The 18105-nt window shown below is 40.1% G+C and overlaps 1 protein-coding gene across 26 annotated transcripts in view; it reads right to left on the bottom strand.

Annotated features, from left to right (window-relative positions):
- Positions 1 to 18105, bottom strand: part of LOC124121099 (basement membrane-specific heparan sulfate proteoglycan core protein-like) — a 257025-nt gene that overhangs the window by 100213 nt on the left and 138707 nt on the right. For 8 of the 26 annotated variants that reach the window (XM_048382878.1, XM_048382879.1, XM_048382884.1 and 5 more), the window contains 12 exons: positions 17437 to 17553; positions 15429 to 15536; positions 14379 to 14486; positions 13205 to 13312; positions 12895 to 13002; positions 10988 to 11101; positions 9415 to 9522; positions 5964 to 6077; positions 3953 to 4078; positions 2281 to 2400; positions 1514 to 1621; positions 499 to 615 (listed from right to left, as the gene is read on the bottom strand). In XM_048382878.1, the coding sequence (XP_048238835.1) occupies positions 499 to 615; positions 1514 to 1621; positions 2281 to 2400; positions 3953 to 4078; positions 5964 to 6077; positions 9415 to 9522; positions 10988 to 11101; positions 12895 to 13002; positions 13205 to 13312; positions 14379 to 14486; positions 15429 to 15536; positions 17437 to 17553 (1356 nt within the window). The remainder of the gene's footprint in view (positions 1 to 498; positions 616 to 1513; positions 1622 to 2280; positions 2401 to 3952; positions 4079 to 5963; positions 6078 to 9414; positions 9523 to 10987; positions 11102 to 12894; positions 13003 to 13204; positions 13313 to 14378; positions 14487 to 15428; positions 15537 to 17436; positions 17554 to 18105) is intronic. The other 18 variants (XM_048382886.1, XM_048382887.1, XM_048382882.1 and 15 more) reach the window with 18 other exon arrangements.

The raw sequence follows: 18105 nt of genomic DNA, 5'->3' as shown, positions 1-18105 counted from the left end.
TCAGAAAAATAATGTTGTGGTAAGTCCCAAAAAGAGCATTTGATTCCTTCAAAAATATTAAATGGTAGGTCCATTACAAAAAGAACATCAAGTGCTTGAGTCCTGGATGTGAGATCAAACCGGGCACTATCAAAGTTAGCAACATACAAGGCGGTAGTCAAGGTTTTCTTCAGTTTGTTTGTTGTTTAACGCCTCACTCAGCAATATTCCAGCTATATGAGGGCGGTCTGAAAATAATCAAGCCTGGACCGGAAAATCCAGTGATTGATATCATGAGCATTGAAGTATGCAATTGGGATACGATGACATGCATCAACCAAGTCAGCGAACTTGACCACCTGATCCCGTTAGAGGCCTCTTACAACAAGCTTAGTCGCCTTATATGGCAAGCGTGGGTTGCTGAAGACCTATTCTAATCCGAATCTTCACAGGTATTCATCTTCAGTGCATGAGTGATATTTAAATGTTGAATGTTGAATGTTGAATACTGAAACTTACGGCATTCAAATTCATCAGTGCCATCTCGGCAGTCGTATCTGCGGTTGCAGCGGTCAGCCAAACTGATACACTCCCCGTTGGTGCAGGTCCATTGGTCACTGCCACAGGTCTGCACGGCTACAACGTAACAACTTACACTACAAACAAGTCAAACAATCTGTATGATGAGTGAGTGAGTGAGTGAGTTGGGTTTAACGCCGCTTTTAACAGTATTCCAGTTATATCACGGCGTGTCAGCTTAATGTGGGAGGAAAGCCCGAAGTGATGCAGGTCTCAGACGTTTACCACTTCGGTGAAACCCACGAGCACGGGTATGGTGCTGACAAACCTAGAAACATAATCGGGGCGAACCGGGATTCGAACCCACAATCATAGGTTTCTGGCGTGCCCAAGAGACGCAACTCTGCACAGCGAATCGCGGCGCCTTAGACGACTGGGCCACCCGTGCCCCCATTTGTATGAGGAAAAATGGTATACTGGATTAGCATAATAAGCCTCCTATTCAAATGCAGATTTGATGATGGATATGCAACCTGGCAGTTACAGCATGGCTCATTCATTAGTGAATAATTGACTTGACTTTGCATGTGTTTATGACAGTACCGCCGGTGAGGCAGGATACGTTTTTGAAAACACTATTTCATGGTGATTCATTAACACATGCTCATGATAAAGTTGACATCATACAATCAACTTTTAGCAGAGACTTCTTACAAATAAGGAAAGGTATACTTTTATTATGCCAGCATTGGTAATTATGTTGAAGTATGAAAATTCGTTGGTAATTATAAACTTACTTTCAGGAATGAGAAAACTTTGAACAAGCAGCTGATAGCAAGGATTATTATTTAATCATAACAATTTCTACCAATCGATGAAATCATGCCTTTCAGAAGGACATCACTATTCCACAGGTTTGGGGATCTCCGATCATTTCAAGCAAAATACATTCTATCAAATCTCTGAACAGACCAATAAAAAATCGTTCACAGATTGAAATATTTGAAATACTTACGGCAGTCGCCCTCGTCACTACGGTCACGACAGTCTGCGCGTCCATCACAGAACCCTGACTTGGGAATACACTGGCCGTTAGCACAGGTAAATTGGTCCTCTTGACAGGCTAAAAGTACAGAAACCCCAATTAAATTCATTCCAAAATGCACTGATTCCCTAGCTACCACCATCTCTGGCCTCACTTTGAATTTTAGTGCAAGATGGCGCTGAAACCAATGTCAAGGTCATGGACAGTCAATCTAGAAAGCAGATGACCTCCAACCTTCTGACCTTCACCTTTGTAGTAAAAGGATCAGTCGTAAGTAAGGTTATACTGACTGGGGAAATTCTTCCACATTATAAAGAAGAATTCCTCAGCCAGGGGAGATAATAATGTTAATAGAGGAAAGGCAGACCACAAGGAAGTTTACAGATGGATTGACATACACAAATGACATGGACATTTGAAACAAATTTACACAAGATTATTTGTGCTTCGTTACTATCATAACAAGTGAGAAATCGTTAAAACAATTAATCAGCTTAAGGTTTGTGCACATTTTGCGAAGTGTGAATTAACATAGTAAGTCAAAGTTTTCAGGAAGATGGAAAAGCTGAATTCATCTAGACTATTGTGCAGTGATCATCCAAACATGAAACATGGACAAGGAACAGACATTGACACACACTGGGACAATCTGTAACTGTCCTGACCTTGACAAAGGGGAATAACTCTATGTTGCAGCGCCATCTGGAGGGTCAAGAGCCCATGCTACCGTTACTTACTACAGTTTTGTTCATCAGACCCGTCAGGGCAATCAGGTCTGGCATCACAAACCCTGCTATTGTCAAGGCAGTGGCCAGTGCCACACAGAAACTGCCCATCTCTGCAGGTCCTTCTAGAGGCTGAAATTAATTACTTATTAATTAGCCATGTTCCTTGGTCTACGTCTCAGTAGATATTTTCAGCTTCTTGTCTGTTCAAAGAATGTAAAATGACAAAATATTTTCAAATTCTGAATTGATGTTAATATGGCTAATTTGAAAGCATGGAGACATTTTAAAAAATGCCTTCAAATAAACATATCAGACAACAGATAATAATTCCCATTAAATAGAAAGCTGAAACTATCTAGGCAAGAAAAGATTAAAATAAATTTGGTAAGCAGACCTGAAAAAGAACATCAAGCCACAACACAAGAGACATTTGTGCAGCATTTCATTGACTCTTTCAAAAAACAGAAAACGATAATTATATGAGAAAAGATTAGTTGAACATTGAACACAGATCAAAGCTCTCATACAGTGCTGTGGAGTGTTCATAACTCATTAGTTCACATTGGTTTAGTTATTTATTTTGTTAATGGAAAAATTCAACAGAAAAATTGAATTTCTGCAATTTTGTTTTAAACACGTTTTTCTTGTTGACTAGCATGCACATCTGGTAAATATAAATACGGACATGGTAAACAATTGTTACATGTTCACATAAGAACAGACAAAACAATATAACCAATGCAACAAGCCTATTGTAAAACAGTGGTAACATATCATAGACGTTGGACAGATGCTGGACGGAGGTTTACAGAGGATCTAGGTCTACTTGAGAGGAAGTAAAAGTCCTAAATTATTGCAAGTACCTTACAAGAATTGTTCAACTATACATGTGAGAGAAGGATGTGTTTCTTGGTCTGGCGGGGCAATACCGTCCACTACTGACAGATTGTACCATACAGAGAAAGAGATGCTTTGCAGAAAGTGACTGAGTTTGGTGCTATGCTGCTTTTTAGCAATATTCCAGCAATATCACGACGGAGGACACAAGGAATGGGCTTTACAATTTGTACCCATGTTGGGAATCAAACACAGGTCGTTTGGAGTGATGAGCAAACAGGGGCACTTATCACCATGAGTGAGTGAGTGAGACAGACTTTGAAATTCATGCTAGTCCACAAGTCTGAGACTACTACATTATGTCTAGGGCAAGTTAAAATTCAATGATGGTAGTCCTCAAAGACTTGTAGAATTTGAGGGCTGTAATTCTGAACCAGTTCTCTATGCTTCGATTTTGCTACAAATTGGAGCTGGACAAACCTGACAGAAAATGAAAACATACCAAACAGTTTTGTCTCATTCAAGTGGGAAAGCAGGACGAGCAGCAAAATAAAATTTACAATTTGTCTGAACTAGTCGTAAAAAAGACGGAATTTTAAGGCTGTGAGTGAGAGATTTTTGTTTCCAAGAAATTCAAAATACTGAATGTGATATTTTATTAACTTCGTGTGCTGACCATGAACTAAAATGTCCTCTAATACTGGGCTGTTTTATTGAGGCAGGAGGGCCTGAGCACTATTTAAAGCTCCAACACCACCTTCTCCCACATGTGACACTGGTGTCTAAACTTCTGGAAGTCAAAGCCACTGAGAAACTACCATTCCCTTGCAACAAAGCTACTTACGACAACGAGTTTCGTCAGACCTATCCGTACAATCAACTCGTCCATCGCATCGTAACCCAGCGTCAACACACTGGCCATTGCCACATCGAAACTGACCCGGAGTGCAGGTCAAAGAGGGAGTTGTTGCTGAAAGTAACATCAACTCCTGCTTGTAATGTCTGCACACAACCATCTGGCCAATCTGTTACGCTTTGCGTTTAATATTTTTAGAATTACTGAATTCGATGTATTGAATGCCCTTCACCTTCATGCCCCCTGAAGAATACCCCATCTGACATTTCCCTAATTGCTTCATGAACATAAGTATGCTTTTTAACAAAAAAAATTGAAACCGCCAAAAGAAACGCGAACAATAGAAACATATGGAGAAGTATGTATGTTAAGAAGAGATGTTTCCAGTGTGTACCACTTAATGACAAAACTAACAATCAGTCAAGTGTTACACAGAGTGTCTTTATTCTTATCACGATATTCTGCACATGATTTCCAAACTTTACACATTAATCCTGCACGAGACAAATGGTGCATCTCGAGCAGTGCCGTAGCCAGAAGGGGGGGGGGGGATTTTTTACAGAAAACATTTTTCCTTGTGAAAGTTAACTTCAATAAAAAAGAAATAATCTTATTTGCCACCCCCCCCTACCAAAAAAAGTTAACTACGGCCTTGTCGAGTCATGGATCTGTGATGCCAGAAGTTATGTGTTCATGAGTGTCAGTTCACACAACCAATCTAATAACTCTTGAATATGAGTAATTCTTCATATATGAATCAACATGCATGGTATTCGAGATTCTTTTGGCTTTGAGGATACATTCAATAGAATTTATTTTCCTTTTTTGTTATTTTTGCTTTTCAAAACTCTGGGTGGACTTTCAACAACCAAAACAAAAATGTCTAGCCCTGGTGAACCTCCCCATAAGTAATGTATTCGAGAACCAAGGGCAGTTAATACAGAGAATACAGTAACTCCTGTTGGTTTTAACATGTAGCTTGCATTCAGTAAGTTTGTTAAATCGAATTAAATTTCTGTTAGAGGAGAACATGTTAATGAACAGGATCATCAATTCATGCACAAATAAAACCAACATGGGGAATGTGACAATGAAAACAAATAAATAAAATATTTCTACAACATATGAGAAATTCAACGCAAGACTATGATCAAATTGGTACTTTGAATACATACAATTGTTTTTCATTTGAAATTGTTTCCCATAAAGAGAATTAAAATAAGAAACAACATACCCAAATTTGGGCATTATTGATATAATTTGCAGTTATGACCCAAAAATGTTTTCCAAAATCTAAAAGTTCCGACTTTTGGCAAATGAAGCGATATGAAAATGAAGCACACGGCCATATTCTGAATGCTGCCTTGAAGAAGAGGCTCACTATATGCTAAAGGATCCTGAAGCATCTAGGGCACCTGGTTCTGACGACATGATTGAGTTTCAAAAGTATCTACAGAACCACGTCCCTGTGCTTAACACAGGCTGTTGAAAATAACCCCACAGCCAGTGCAAAATTAGCCATGACGTAAGAAATGAACTTAAATATTAAGATATCTCAATTTTGACTCAGAAAATACAAACCAGGGACAAAAATCTATGCGGCCATGTCAGCACAATGACTGGATGTGCAGGCCCAAATGAAACATGCTCAATATGAGCTTAGAGTTATCTGCCCTTGTTTTGTGTCCTTGATAATGAAGTTTGAATTTTTTAGATTCATACAGAAATTTCAAACAATATTGGTCTCCAGTGCATAGTATTTGTTGATACCAGTATTAATTTCTGGTAATATAGCCAACTTTGCATTAACTGAGAAGAATGACTTCCAACTTCAATCAATGAATTCATACATGTTCAAAGGAACGGCCACAGCAGGGGCCTGCAACGTGTATGGAGACATAGATATGCTGGACATGCCCGCCAGTCCTTCAAGGCAGCCGCTAGGATACGGCCGTGTTGATGTGATCCATGTCTTTTCTGATCACGTTACGTTACTTACGACAATTATATTCATCTGAGCGATCTCTACAGTCGCGGCGTCCATCGCACATGCGCCTACGATCGACGCACTCACCACTCCGACATCGGAACTGGCTAGAGCGACAACCAACACCTGACCAGACAGACGGACAGACTTATGCATGCAATTCTGGTAAAACTACATCACTGGTGAAGAAGGTGAATCAGTGAATGGTTGTGGTTCAAGGTATCGGCTGGCTACATTCTAGGGTGACTGTGTTAATGAACTAAACATCACGTCAATATTTTTTAGTACTGGACTGGGTACAAACTTGAGAGATTATGATAGAAAAGAGGCCATATATGACTTGTTTAAAAACACAATCTATTGCTAAACACAAAATAAGATAAATCTAAAATACTATTAATTCTACATCATATCTAAATTAATAATGGCTGGACGTACATGTTACGTCAGATTCAACAACAAATTCAAATAAATGAGCTTCAATCAAATACTTATATAATTGAATTTTAACATGTGAAACAATCAGCGTTTTTCAGAAATGCAAATCTGTTCAAGGAATGAAACAAACTGATACAAATATAGACGCAAACAATTTGACATTGATAATACACAACAATAACCAATATACGGATGAGTAAACATTATCACAAAATAGTCAGGATGAACAGACGTTAGGGACTAATTCTATTTCGATACGATGGATGATGCTCTGAGGACATACATGCATGTTCAAGATGACGACTCGTCCACTACGATCTGTAAATGGTTCCACCCTTCACCTTACAACCAACTTAACCTAATGCAGGAATCACGTGTTTTTTTCCAGATCATGTAAAAAGAGAACTGAGTCCTGGAAGATTAATTATTCGTAAAAAATTCCAAGCGATTCCATGGCATCTAATTGACTGAGCAAGCAGTTTTTTGTGTGTTTATTTTTCCATAAACCGAAATATAATTAGGCCACGCCCACTAAAAGACTCCTTGTTCTGATTGGCTGAGAATAGAATGGACAGGGTTTGTCTTGCATTATGGATTTGTCATATATCTTGTCATATATCACGGTGTTTTGGCTACTAGCCCCAAACAAATATTTGGTAGACTTAATAAATATATTAGGTGAGGTGGGACAATTCCTCCAAAGCTTTTGATCCTGGTAATGGGCGAGGGATGAGTGAGTGAGTGAGTGAGTGCGGTTCCACAAGCAGGGTTTCATCAACCTAAATCCTGGTGTAATGGATGCCTACATGTTTCTAGGGGAACAAGGAAATATGTCTTGTCCTCTTTCAAAAATGCGAGCAGAATGTATTGAAGAAAATTAAAGACAAAGATATTCAAATTATAGTTTCCAACTTTTCTTACATTCTTGGTGCAATCATTTATAGTCCACAGCAAAGTCGTTACTTGTTTGTCATTTCACCCCTTGGAGCAACTCACTGCCAAAAAACTTTGCTGTTTTTGTTTTCAAATGATAGTAACTACCTCTTTGAAGAAACAATATCTTAAAATTCTGTCTTGGTTGATATATGAGTAACATACCTCTTGTCCTCAGCTAGTGGTTAACAAAGTGAGTGAGTTTGGTTCAATGCTGTTTTAACCATATTCCAGGTTTATTGCAGCATGTAAGTTCACGAGGGAGGTAAGCCCGAAGTGATGCAAGTCTCAGATGTTTACCACTTTGGACAAATCAACAATGTATGGTGCTGACAAGCCGAGAAACGTAATCAGGGTAAATCAAACCCATAATCACAGGTTCCTGGCACACCAAAGGTACACAACTCTGCACAGCTGGGCCACCCATGACCCTTTAAACAAAATAATACCCAAGATCATGGAGCTAAGCCTCTTTATAGAAACTTGGTGAATAGGCTCTTTATTGAGATCATAGAATCTTGTACAAGCATGAGAGGCAGGAAAGAGATCATGACAAACAAATAACAGATTTGTTGTGGCGTGAGAGGATACCAGCATGGTGTCACTATTCACTGAGGTATCCATGCATCGCAAATCTACACCTGATACTCAATACACCGACCCATGCATCACACTAATTGGGTATCAGTTTTCAAAAATGCAATAATTTCATTTTTTCACAATACCTCAGCTTAACAAGCGAGCGTAATGTGTTACAAGTATCGAGATACACACCGATACACAAAGTAAGCGTATCTTGACTCAAGTATCGGGATACGCAGCGATACACCAGGAAAGCGTATTTTGTCTCATGTATCGGGATACGCAGCAATACACAAGGTAAGTGTATCTAGACTCATGTATCGGGATAAGCAGCGATACACAAGGTAAGCGTATCTAGATTCACGTATCGGGATATGCAGCGATACACAAGGTAAGCGTATCTAGATTCACGTATCGGGATACGCAGCAATACACAAGGTAAGCGTATCTAGATTCACGTATCGGGATATGCAGCGATACACAAGGTAAAAGCGTATCTAGACTCACGTATCGGGATACGCAGCGATACACAAGGTAAAAGCGTATCTAGACTCATGTATCAGGATACGCAGCGATACACAAAGCAAGTGTATCTCGACACCTCTAGTAAGAAGAGTAGACAGAGGGATACAGATGGAGTCTAACTACCTGATACATGTCACACACACACTTCATACAAAGGATTTCCACTGACACTGGTGGCCACTCGCACCAAAAACATTCTGAGATTTATTTATAACTGTTAAATTTCCTCTTATTTTCTTCATTCCTACAAACTTAAGTACATGTTGTGTAAAGATTATTAGATTTTCATTTGGCTTTTTCAAACCATGCAATTAACTAAATCTTATAAGAGAAATATAACAGATGTATATTCAAATTACAGAAACAGTGTTCTGATTTAATTGTTGCAACAGAGTCTACAGAAACATTGTTGTACTTCTGATTCAATTGTTGCAACAGAAAGTCTACAGAAACATTGTTGTACTTCTGATTTGATTGTTGCAACAGAAAGTCTACAGAAACATTGTTGTACTTCTGATTTAATTGATGCAACAGAAAATCTACTGGATATATCATTGCACTTCTGATTTAATAATTGTTGCAACAAAAAGTCTACTCTTAATTGTTACAATAGGAAGTCTACTGGACATATTGTTGCATTTCTGATTTAATTGTTGCAATAGAGTCTACTGGATACAATATTGCACTTCTGATTAAATTGTTGCAATAAAAACAAGCCAATATGAAAACTTTAATACATATTTACTCGATTGTTTCTTGTGGAGTGACCACCTACAGTAGACTGTTACAGCTATGGTGGTGGGTTGGGGCCTCATCTAGAGAGCTACACTATGACTCTAGGGGAACTTAGCAGTGGTTGGGGTCTCATCTAGAGAGCTACACTATGACTCTAGGGGAATTTAGCAGTGGTTGGGGCCACATCTAGAGAGCTACACTATGACACTAGGGGAATTTAGCAGATATGTGTCATAACAGAAAAACCTACGACAATTCTCTTCATCGCTTCCATCGTTGCAATCACGGCGTTGATCACATCGCCGTTCGCCTTGGATACACTGCCCATTTTGACATCTAAACTCATTCGACTTACACGCTACAAAGGACAATATCAGTGTGTAAGTATATGGGATGTTGTATGTCACAATGTTAATGATCATAATGGAACTGTTTTTATCTTCACACCATGCAATCTTACACTTAACGAAAAATCTACTCCAGACCATGACACAAACATACATCCTTGAATATACACTTGTTTGCATTTAGCAAGTTTAGTACCATCGCAATACTAATGTTGTCTACACGACGTTCTTCCATCACCCATGAAAATATATGGCTGCTCTACAGTGGAGAAGTGACACATATCTATTAAAAGTATTTTGTTTGTGTGTTGTTTAATGCCACTATCGGCAATTTTCCAGCTATATGATGGCTGTATGCTGGTGCAGTATAGTGATTACACTGCCTCGCAGCTGTATGTTGGTGGAGTATAATGATTACACTGCCTGGCAGTTGTATGTTGGTGGAGTATAGCGATTATACTGCCTAGCAGCTGTATGTTGGTGAAGTATAACGATTTCACTGCCTGGCAGCTGTATGTTGGTGTATATAGTGATTACACTGCCTAGCAGCTGTATGTTGGTGAAGTATAACGATTACACTGCCTAGCAGCTGTATGTTGGTGTATATAGTGATTACACTGCCTAGCAGCTGTATGTTGGTGTATATAATGATTACACTGCCTAGCAGCTGTATGTATTCACGGGTAATGGTGGAACGGGGGGTATACAGACTCAAGATGTATTCCCAGTGGTTTATCACTGACTGGTCACACAGTTGTCTTTTGTGTAAAACATACAGGGGTAGGTCTCAAAATCAAAAGGAAATGATATACATCCTAACAAATATACAAAACAAATGAAATGTATAAATTATTACTTTGACTAAACAAATGACACTGATAGAATAAGTAAATATGAAAATACTAAAAGCACTCAAACCAAAGCAAAATTACAGTACAAAAAGTCCCCGAGATCCAGATTCACAAAAATGATTGTAGCTCTCTTACACTTACGTCACTCATACACATTAACATGGACTTATGACAATGAAAGAGTGAGCGGGCTTAAAGATGCTGTGAAGAGTATTTCAGTCATATCACAGTGTGTCAGCTTAATGCAGGAGGAGTGAGTATGGTTTTACGCTGCTTTTAGCAATATTTCAGCAACATCACAGCAGGGGACACCAGAAATGGGCTTCATACACAGTACCCATGTCGGGAATCGAACCCGGGTCTTCAGCGTGAGTGCGAACAAGAGGAAACACCAAAGCGATGAAAGTCATAGACGTAGTCACGGTGAAACCCATGAGCAGAGGTATGGTGCTGGCAAACCTAAATATATAATTAGGATGAATTGGGATTCAAATCCATGGTCATAGAGAAGATGACTGGGCCACCAATGTCCCGATAAACATAGAACTGCAATCACTTTGTGAATATGGGTCGAGTATTGCAATAAAATAAATACTACCTCTAAAAGTTAGTGAAATTAACCCACCACAACCAGATTCATCGGAGCCATCGGCACAGTCCGACGTGCGATCACATTTACGTGCAGCGTCAATACACGAACCATCCTGGCATGTGAACTGATTGGCGGAACATGTGACCACTAGCATGAGAGAAATATGGTGGTTAGTTCCATGAGGACGGTGAGGATGAGTATTATAACAGATGTAGAACATAACCAACCGTCTACAAGGAGTTACGGACTATCTGTCACGACAGAATTCAAGTTGTAAGTTCTGCACCATGGCTGAGTACTTTCTACACTAATTCAGGGGCAGGTAATCCATCATTCCCAGTTGCGATAGGTTATCTCTGATATTACCCATAGTCTTTTTTCTAATAAAATTGAGAAATGTCTGGATTTCCTGGGTGCAGTTGTACAAAACAACCTTAGCACTACGTCGATCGTAAGCCTTTGTTAAGGTATGGGAGTTACGACCACCTAACTTCGCAGTGTACAGCGGCACCCTGATCTCAATCAAGACATGAACAATGAAGGACGTCACCTTCAATTATTTGTGACAATGTATTCATATCATAGAGGTCAAAAATAAAAAACACAATGGGACAATGGGAATGAAATAGCAAGTAACATGAAGCCAAAATTAAAATACTCAGTGAGAATTACTGAAAACATTGTCACTTATATCTCTGTCCCTATGGGTAATATACGAAACATTACTGGTGACAAAGCCAATGTGCTACTCGTGACAATAACACACACCAAAAAATTAGTATATGCATGTTACTAACAATGTGATATCAATAATAATATTAACAATGTATCTATAATGACATTAATAACGACCCGTCTTGATATGAACCGTGATGTTTAAGGTTATATACTTGTTTATCATACCTCCATGTCAGAATGATGAGATCTGATTGGTCAATGTGATCTTAATAAAATACTGTGTAACTCGCCTTGGGGGGTAATAAATTTCTCAGTGGGGGAATAAATTTCTTATACCCCGCCAAGAGCACTACAGGCTGCACGTGGATTTCTGAGAGACAGAATAAATCCTTTATACCCCGCTTCAAAGCAAAAAGCTACCAATGGATGTCACGTGACATAGCACAAGCTCATCTCAGCTCAATTGAGCAGCTGTTTTCTATCAATTTGGAATTTATTTGAATTATTTTAATGTCGAAGATCTGAGGACATCCCATTACGGGTCATGTCAGACCGACCTTTTGCGAACTCTGACCGACCAATGGAATTACTGACAAGAAGTCGACATTAGCCAATCAGAAGGCAGCTTTCTCGTGCTTTACGGCACTAATTTCAAATTGGCGACTGTGCTTCAAAACATATTTTGACAAATTCTCGCTTAATACTGACAAGAAGTCGACATTAGCCAATCAGAAGGCAGCTTTCTCGTGCTTTACGGCACTAATTTCAAATTGGCGACTATGCTTCAAAACATATTTTGACAAATTCTCGCTTAAAAATTTGAAACCTGAACAAAAGAACATTCTCTTTGTTTAGCGGTAGCGAGAACTAAGATCTGATTTTAATGAGATTGTACCATGAGCTAGACGTCTGGTCCTCATGGTACAAAACCTAACGAGGGACGCATAAAACCCGTCATGATCCTGCAACAACTTATAATGTCAAGGGTACCAGTCTAGATAGTGCTTGCAATATTCATTAAATGGTGACAAAAAGTATAACATTAACAATGTATTTATGATGACATTAGTAACGACCCATAGTGATATGAACCGTAATATACAAGATACTATATGTTATAAGTCTCGCAGTCTTGTTAGTGATGTTAAAGCATGTTATTCCCTGATCTGTGAACCAGGTGTCTGATCAGCAATGAGTGACAGTCATGGCATTTATCTGCAACTGATGGAACACTTGACTAAACTGCAGATTCAGCAACCTACCACAGTTAGTCTCATCACTGCGATCGCGGCAGTCTGGAGTCCCATCGCAGCGTCTACTGCTTGGAATGCAACGTCCATCAGTGCAACGGAACTCATTTGCACTGCATTCTGATAAAACAGTGATAAACTAAGGATTAGTGAGTGAGTGAGTATGGTTTTGGAGACCCATTTAACAATATTCCAACATCTAAATATAAGTCTCGCAGTCTTGTTAGTGTGATCCAGGTGTCTGAACAGCAATGAGTGACAGTCATGGCATTTATCTGCAACTGATGGAACACTTGACTAAACTGCAGATTCAGCAACCTACCACAGTTAGTCTCATCACTGCGATCGCGGCAGTCTGGAGTCCCATCGCAGCGTCTACTGCTTGGAATGCAACGTCCATCAGTGCAACGGAACTCATTTGCACTGCATTCTGTTAAAACAGATAAATTAATGATTAGTGAGTGAGTGAGTATGGTTTTGAGACCATTTAACAATATTCCCACCTTCATCTTTGTATTGATGTTGATAAGGTGAGTGAGTTTGGTTTAACGCCGCTTTTAACAGTATTCCAGTTATATCGCGGCGTGTCGGCTTAATGTGGGAGGAAAGCCCGAAGCAATGAAGGTCTAAGATGTTTACCACTTCGGTGAAACCCACGAGCACGGGTATGGTGCTGACAAACCTAGAAACATAAACGGGGCGAACCGGGATTCAAACCCACAATTATAGGTTTCTGGCGTGCCCAAGGGACACAACTCTGCACAGCGAATCGCGGTGCCTTAGACGACTGGGCCACCCGTGCCCCCATGTTAATAAGGACATGTCTTATCATGTCTATATTTAAGTACTGTTCACAGTAATAAAATGTATACAAATCATCAAGGTCTTTTGAAAATGACATGACAGGCCACGCTAAGGTCATTTTCAGATTAGCTGTAAGGCCTGAATGAGGGCTGGGCCTGTTCTACTCATTGTAACACAGGTCCATGTTACAGTCAAGTCACTTTGTCTTACAGAACAAGGGCCACGTTCCACAAAGCAATGTTAGCCCTAAGACAATCGTAGCATCAATACTTTGAACTAGACTTGCGGCAGTCGGCATGCAAATTCACTTTGTGTTACAAGCCCTAGGTTGGCATATTTGTTGAAATCTGTTTAATTCCTTTCGGAACGTTCATGATCAGATTGTGGAATCAACAAAATGCTCACCCCGCCTTTGTAAATTTGAAAATGTGGTAATTTATTCATGACACGCTTGTTGAAACAGTACAAATCTTGAAAACAGACTCCTGAAAATGAGAATTTCACCCGAGTGTCTTTTGATATCAAATATATCAACACGAGTTAATAAAAGTGAAAAAGCTCCAAGGGTTGCAATGCATTGTGGTGCAATTTCATTGCAGCGATATCCACAATGTAGATATCGCTTGATCTCACTCAAGCGATAATTCCTGGGGGAGCCAGTTTGGGAGGATAAACAACACTTAAACACCCACCACATCCGCTTTCATCACTGCGGTCAGCGCAGTCAGGTCGGCGGTCACAACGGCGGGCAGCTGGGATGCAACGTCCGTCTCCACAGGTGAACTCATCATCACCACAGGCTACAACATAGAAATTCACTCAAATCTGTCAGTTCATGAATTTGGCTTAATGTCGTCTTTATAGTATTTCAGTTATATCGCGATCGTTGGGTTCTGGCAAGCCTAAGGGATCAATCCTGCCCATTGAATGGTGGTGGCCTAGACGACTCGACACTAATATAAAAAATTATACCATTATATTGTGCAAAAAAAGTATTTTGATTAGAGTGCCTTTTGATATCAAATATATCAACACGAATTTGATATTTATTGACGAGTGTTGATATATTTCATGTCAAAAGACACACGCGTGAGATTCTTTTTATCATGTAAAATTATTCTTTAATCTTTTTCCGTGTGTAAACAGTAATAATCAGTGTCTTGAGCGGCACATGTACATCTGACCAGCTTCTGTGGCGGAGAGATCAGTGACATGACAAGGGTCTGCACAACATTGTGATGCAATGTTCATTGAAGCTGTACCTCCTAAGAGTGAGTGAGTGAGTGAGTATGGTTTGACGCCGCTCTTAGCAATAGTCCAGCAATATCACGGCAGGGGACACCAGTAATGGGTTTCACACATTGTTTTCATGTGGGGAATCGAACCCAGGTCTTCAGCGTTACGAGATTTAACCAGTAGGCTACCCGACCACCCCATATCTCCTAAGAAGATCACCAAGTGAAATCTCCTGGGGAAACCAGTTTTGAATGATAAATATCGTAGTTCTTGACAACTTGAACCACACTTCCCGAGGCGAGTCCTCTTTTAGGAATCGAACACTTAATTTTCTGTTTCTCAATTATTTCACAAATCATCCAGTACCACCAATTATATTATTAAGACAAATTATTTTATTCAACCATTTTTGGGGAACAGATTTGTTTTAAATCCCACTCCCTCCTGTCCCCCCCAAATCAAATGATTAGCCCTAACCATCACAGGAATAAATTGTGTCAACTTACGACAACTCTGTTCATCACTGCCATCAGCACAGTCATAGTTTCTGTTGCAGCGCCCCTCGGCGGAAATACACTGGCCATTCCTGCACTCAAACTGATCCTCTCGGCATGCTGCAACAAAGGAGTGAGTGAGGTGAGGTGAAATTGGGTTTAATGTCGCGTCCAAGATTATTGCACTTATATAGCGACGTGCATGCATGTGTATGTGTGTGTGTGTGGCTGCTTGTACTAGTCCGGACTGATGCCGATTTATAGTGCTAGCTCACTGAGATACCATGCCGCAGTTTAACATGAATACCCCACTCAGACACAGTATACTGACTCCGAGCCGACCAGTCCTTGTTTTAGCCCCTTAATGCCGAGCGCCAGACAGGGTAACAAGAAGTACCATCTTTTAACGTCTTTTTGTATGACGCGGCCCGGGATCGAACCCTGGACCTTCCGCTCTCCGGGCGGACGCTCTACCACAAGACCACGGAGGCGGTCAAGGAGTGAGTGAGTGAGTGAGTGAGTGAGTGAGTGAGTGAGTGAGCGAGTGTGGTTTTACCCTGCTTTTAGCAATATTTCCGCAATATCACGACGGGGGACACCAGTAATGGGCTTCACACATTGTACCCATGTCAGGAATCGAACCCAGGTCTTCGGCGTGACTAGCAAATGCTTTTACCACTAGGCTATCCGACCGCCCCAGATAGGGAGTGAAGGGAAACTTATTTCAGTTGATGTGAAGGAATATCGGCAGTATGAAGGTCTCAGACATTTACAACTTTAGTGAGACTCAATCGGATTGTCATAGGTTTGTTGCATGCCAAAGGAAAGCAACTCTGCATAGGAAATTGCAGCACCTTAGAAAATCAGGCCACTCGTGCTTCCTTAATGTTGGAGGAAAACCAGAAGTGACCCAAATGGCAGATGTTTACACTTTGGTGAGGATCAGTATGGTTCTGGGGGGGTAGAGTGAGTGAGTATGATTTACGCCGCTTTTAGCAATATTCCAGCAATGTCACGGTGGGGGACACCCAGTATGGTGCTGACAAACCAAAGACCGACCTCACAGCAAACCTGGCATCAGCAGATCCTTGCATCAGCAGATCCTGGCACAGCTTAGGTATCTGCAGACCTTGGCCAACAGAATTGCCAGTGATCCATCACAGAAATAAGTAGAACTAATTTCCAAAATCTTTCCCTGAATCTACCACACAAATGAATCACGTGTGAATTCAAGTGTGGATTCAGCTGCTCGGGAAACGAGGTGTTTGTTCATCTTGTGATTTGCTGTTTGTGTTCAGTAATAATGTAATGTTGTTGAGAAAACTATGTTGCCAATAGCCACAGTGTTTAACCTATAAAACTACTGCAAGTCTCATTGTTACGAATGTTTCAACTGCGCACCCCACCCTATTTCCACCAATGATCGAACAGCAAGCACCTGAGCACCTGCATACTGAGGTGCATGCTCATGGGTCATGTGACCCATTACCTGTGAAATGATTGGCCAGGAATTACAAATATAGGGCAAGGTGATCCATATTGCTCAGAAATGGAGGCTCATTTACAGTTTTCAGGGGTCAGTGACATGGGCAGCTGGCAAACAGGATCATCAGAGATTTTATAGACCATATTTGACGTAATAAGCGCCCAGGGCGCTCTCAAAATTGGAAATAGGGGGCTCTTATTAGAATATTAGAAGTCTTGTGTACATTGATCAATCAGAAGGGGTGCTAATTGGGATTGTTCACTAGCAAATATATTAGCAAATATCACCATGGGCGCTTATTAGAGCGGGGCGCTTATTACATCGGATACGGTATTTAGTTGTTAAATTCAGCCTCATACGATCACAACAGCGACGTGGGTCCATGGGCCTATATCTGATTCCTGCGCCCCAATTAGTGGTGGCCTATATACTGCTTGTGACTCAATCTCATTCACAAAAAAAGTCCCAAGCCAATAAATCCGCCATGCCAACCATATTATGTTCGAGACGAGGGACCAGTGACATATAACTTACGGCAATTCGCTTCATCGGAGCTATCAATGCATTCTGGGACGCCGTTACAACGAGCAGCACCATCCAAACATTGGCCATCATTGCAGCGGAACTCAGATGCAGAACACTGACGTTGAGCTAGCAACAAAGAAATACATTAAACTACACATCTGGCACAAAGGCTGTGATGTGTAATAACCAAGGTATAACCAACATTCACCCGGTACAGAGACGTGGAATAACACTTTCCTAACTGGGCGGATATAAACTGGATATATATACTGAATGTGGTAAACATCACATACGATATGCCATCACTGCACTAAACACCAATTTTCACATCAAGACATATTTGCGACATTATTTTCTTACTTTGCATATTTCTTTAATATTTTGTAAATGCATTCATTGGTGAAATGGAATTCTTAATATCATTGTAAGCAACTGTCGTAGAACAGAAACATAGAAACTTATATTTTATTTCTAAAATGTTTTTAAAAAATGTACATGTCAGTCATAATACCACCCTGTAGTGATAATGTTCATTGCATTATTTCAATAGTTTTTTAATATCACTGTAAGCAACTGTCGTATGAAAAACAGAAATTTATATTTCATTTTTTTTTTTAAATTAAAAAATTGTACATATCAGTCATAATACCACCGTGTAGTGATAATGTTCATTGCATT

The sequence above is a fragment of the Haliotis rufescens genome, unplaced genomic scaffold (genome assembly GCF_023055435.1).
Source record: "Haliotis rufescens isolate VD_foot unplaced genomic scaffold, xgHalRufe1.0.p SCAF_42, whole genome shotgun sequence".
Taxonomy (NCBI): domain Eukaryota; kingdom Metazoa; phylum Mollusca; class Gastropoda; order Lepetellida; family Haliotidae; genus Haliotis; species Haliotis rufescens.
This window is presented reverse-complemented; position numbering and strand designations above follow the sequence as displayed.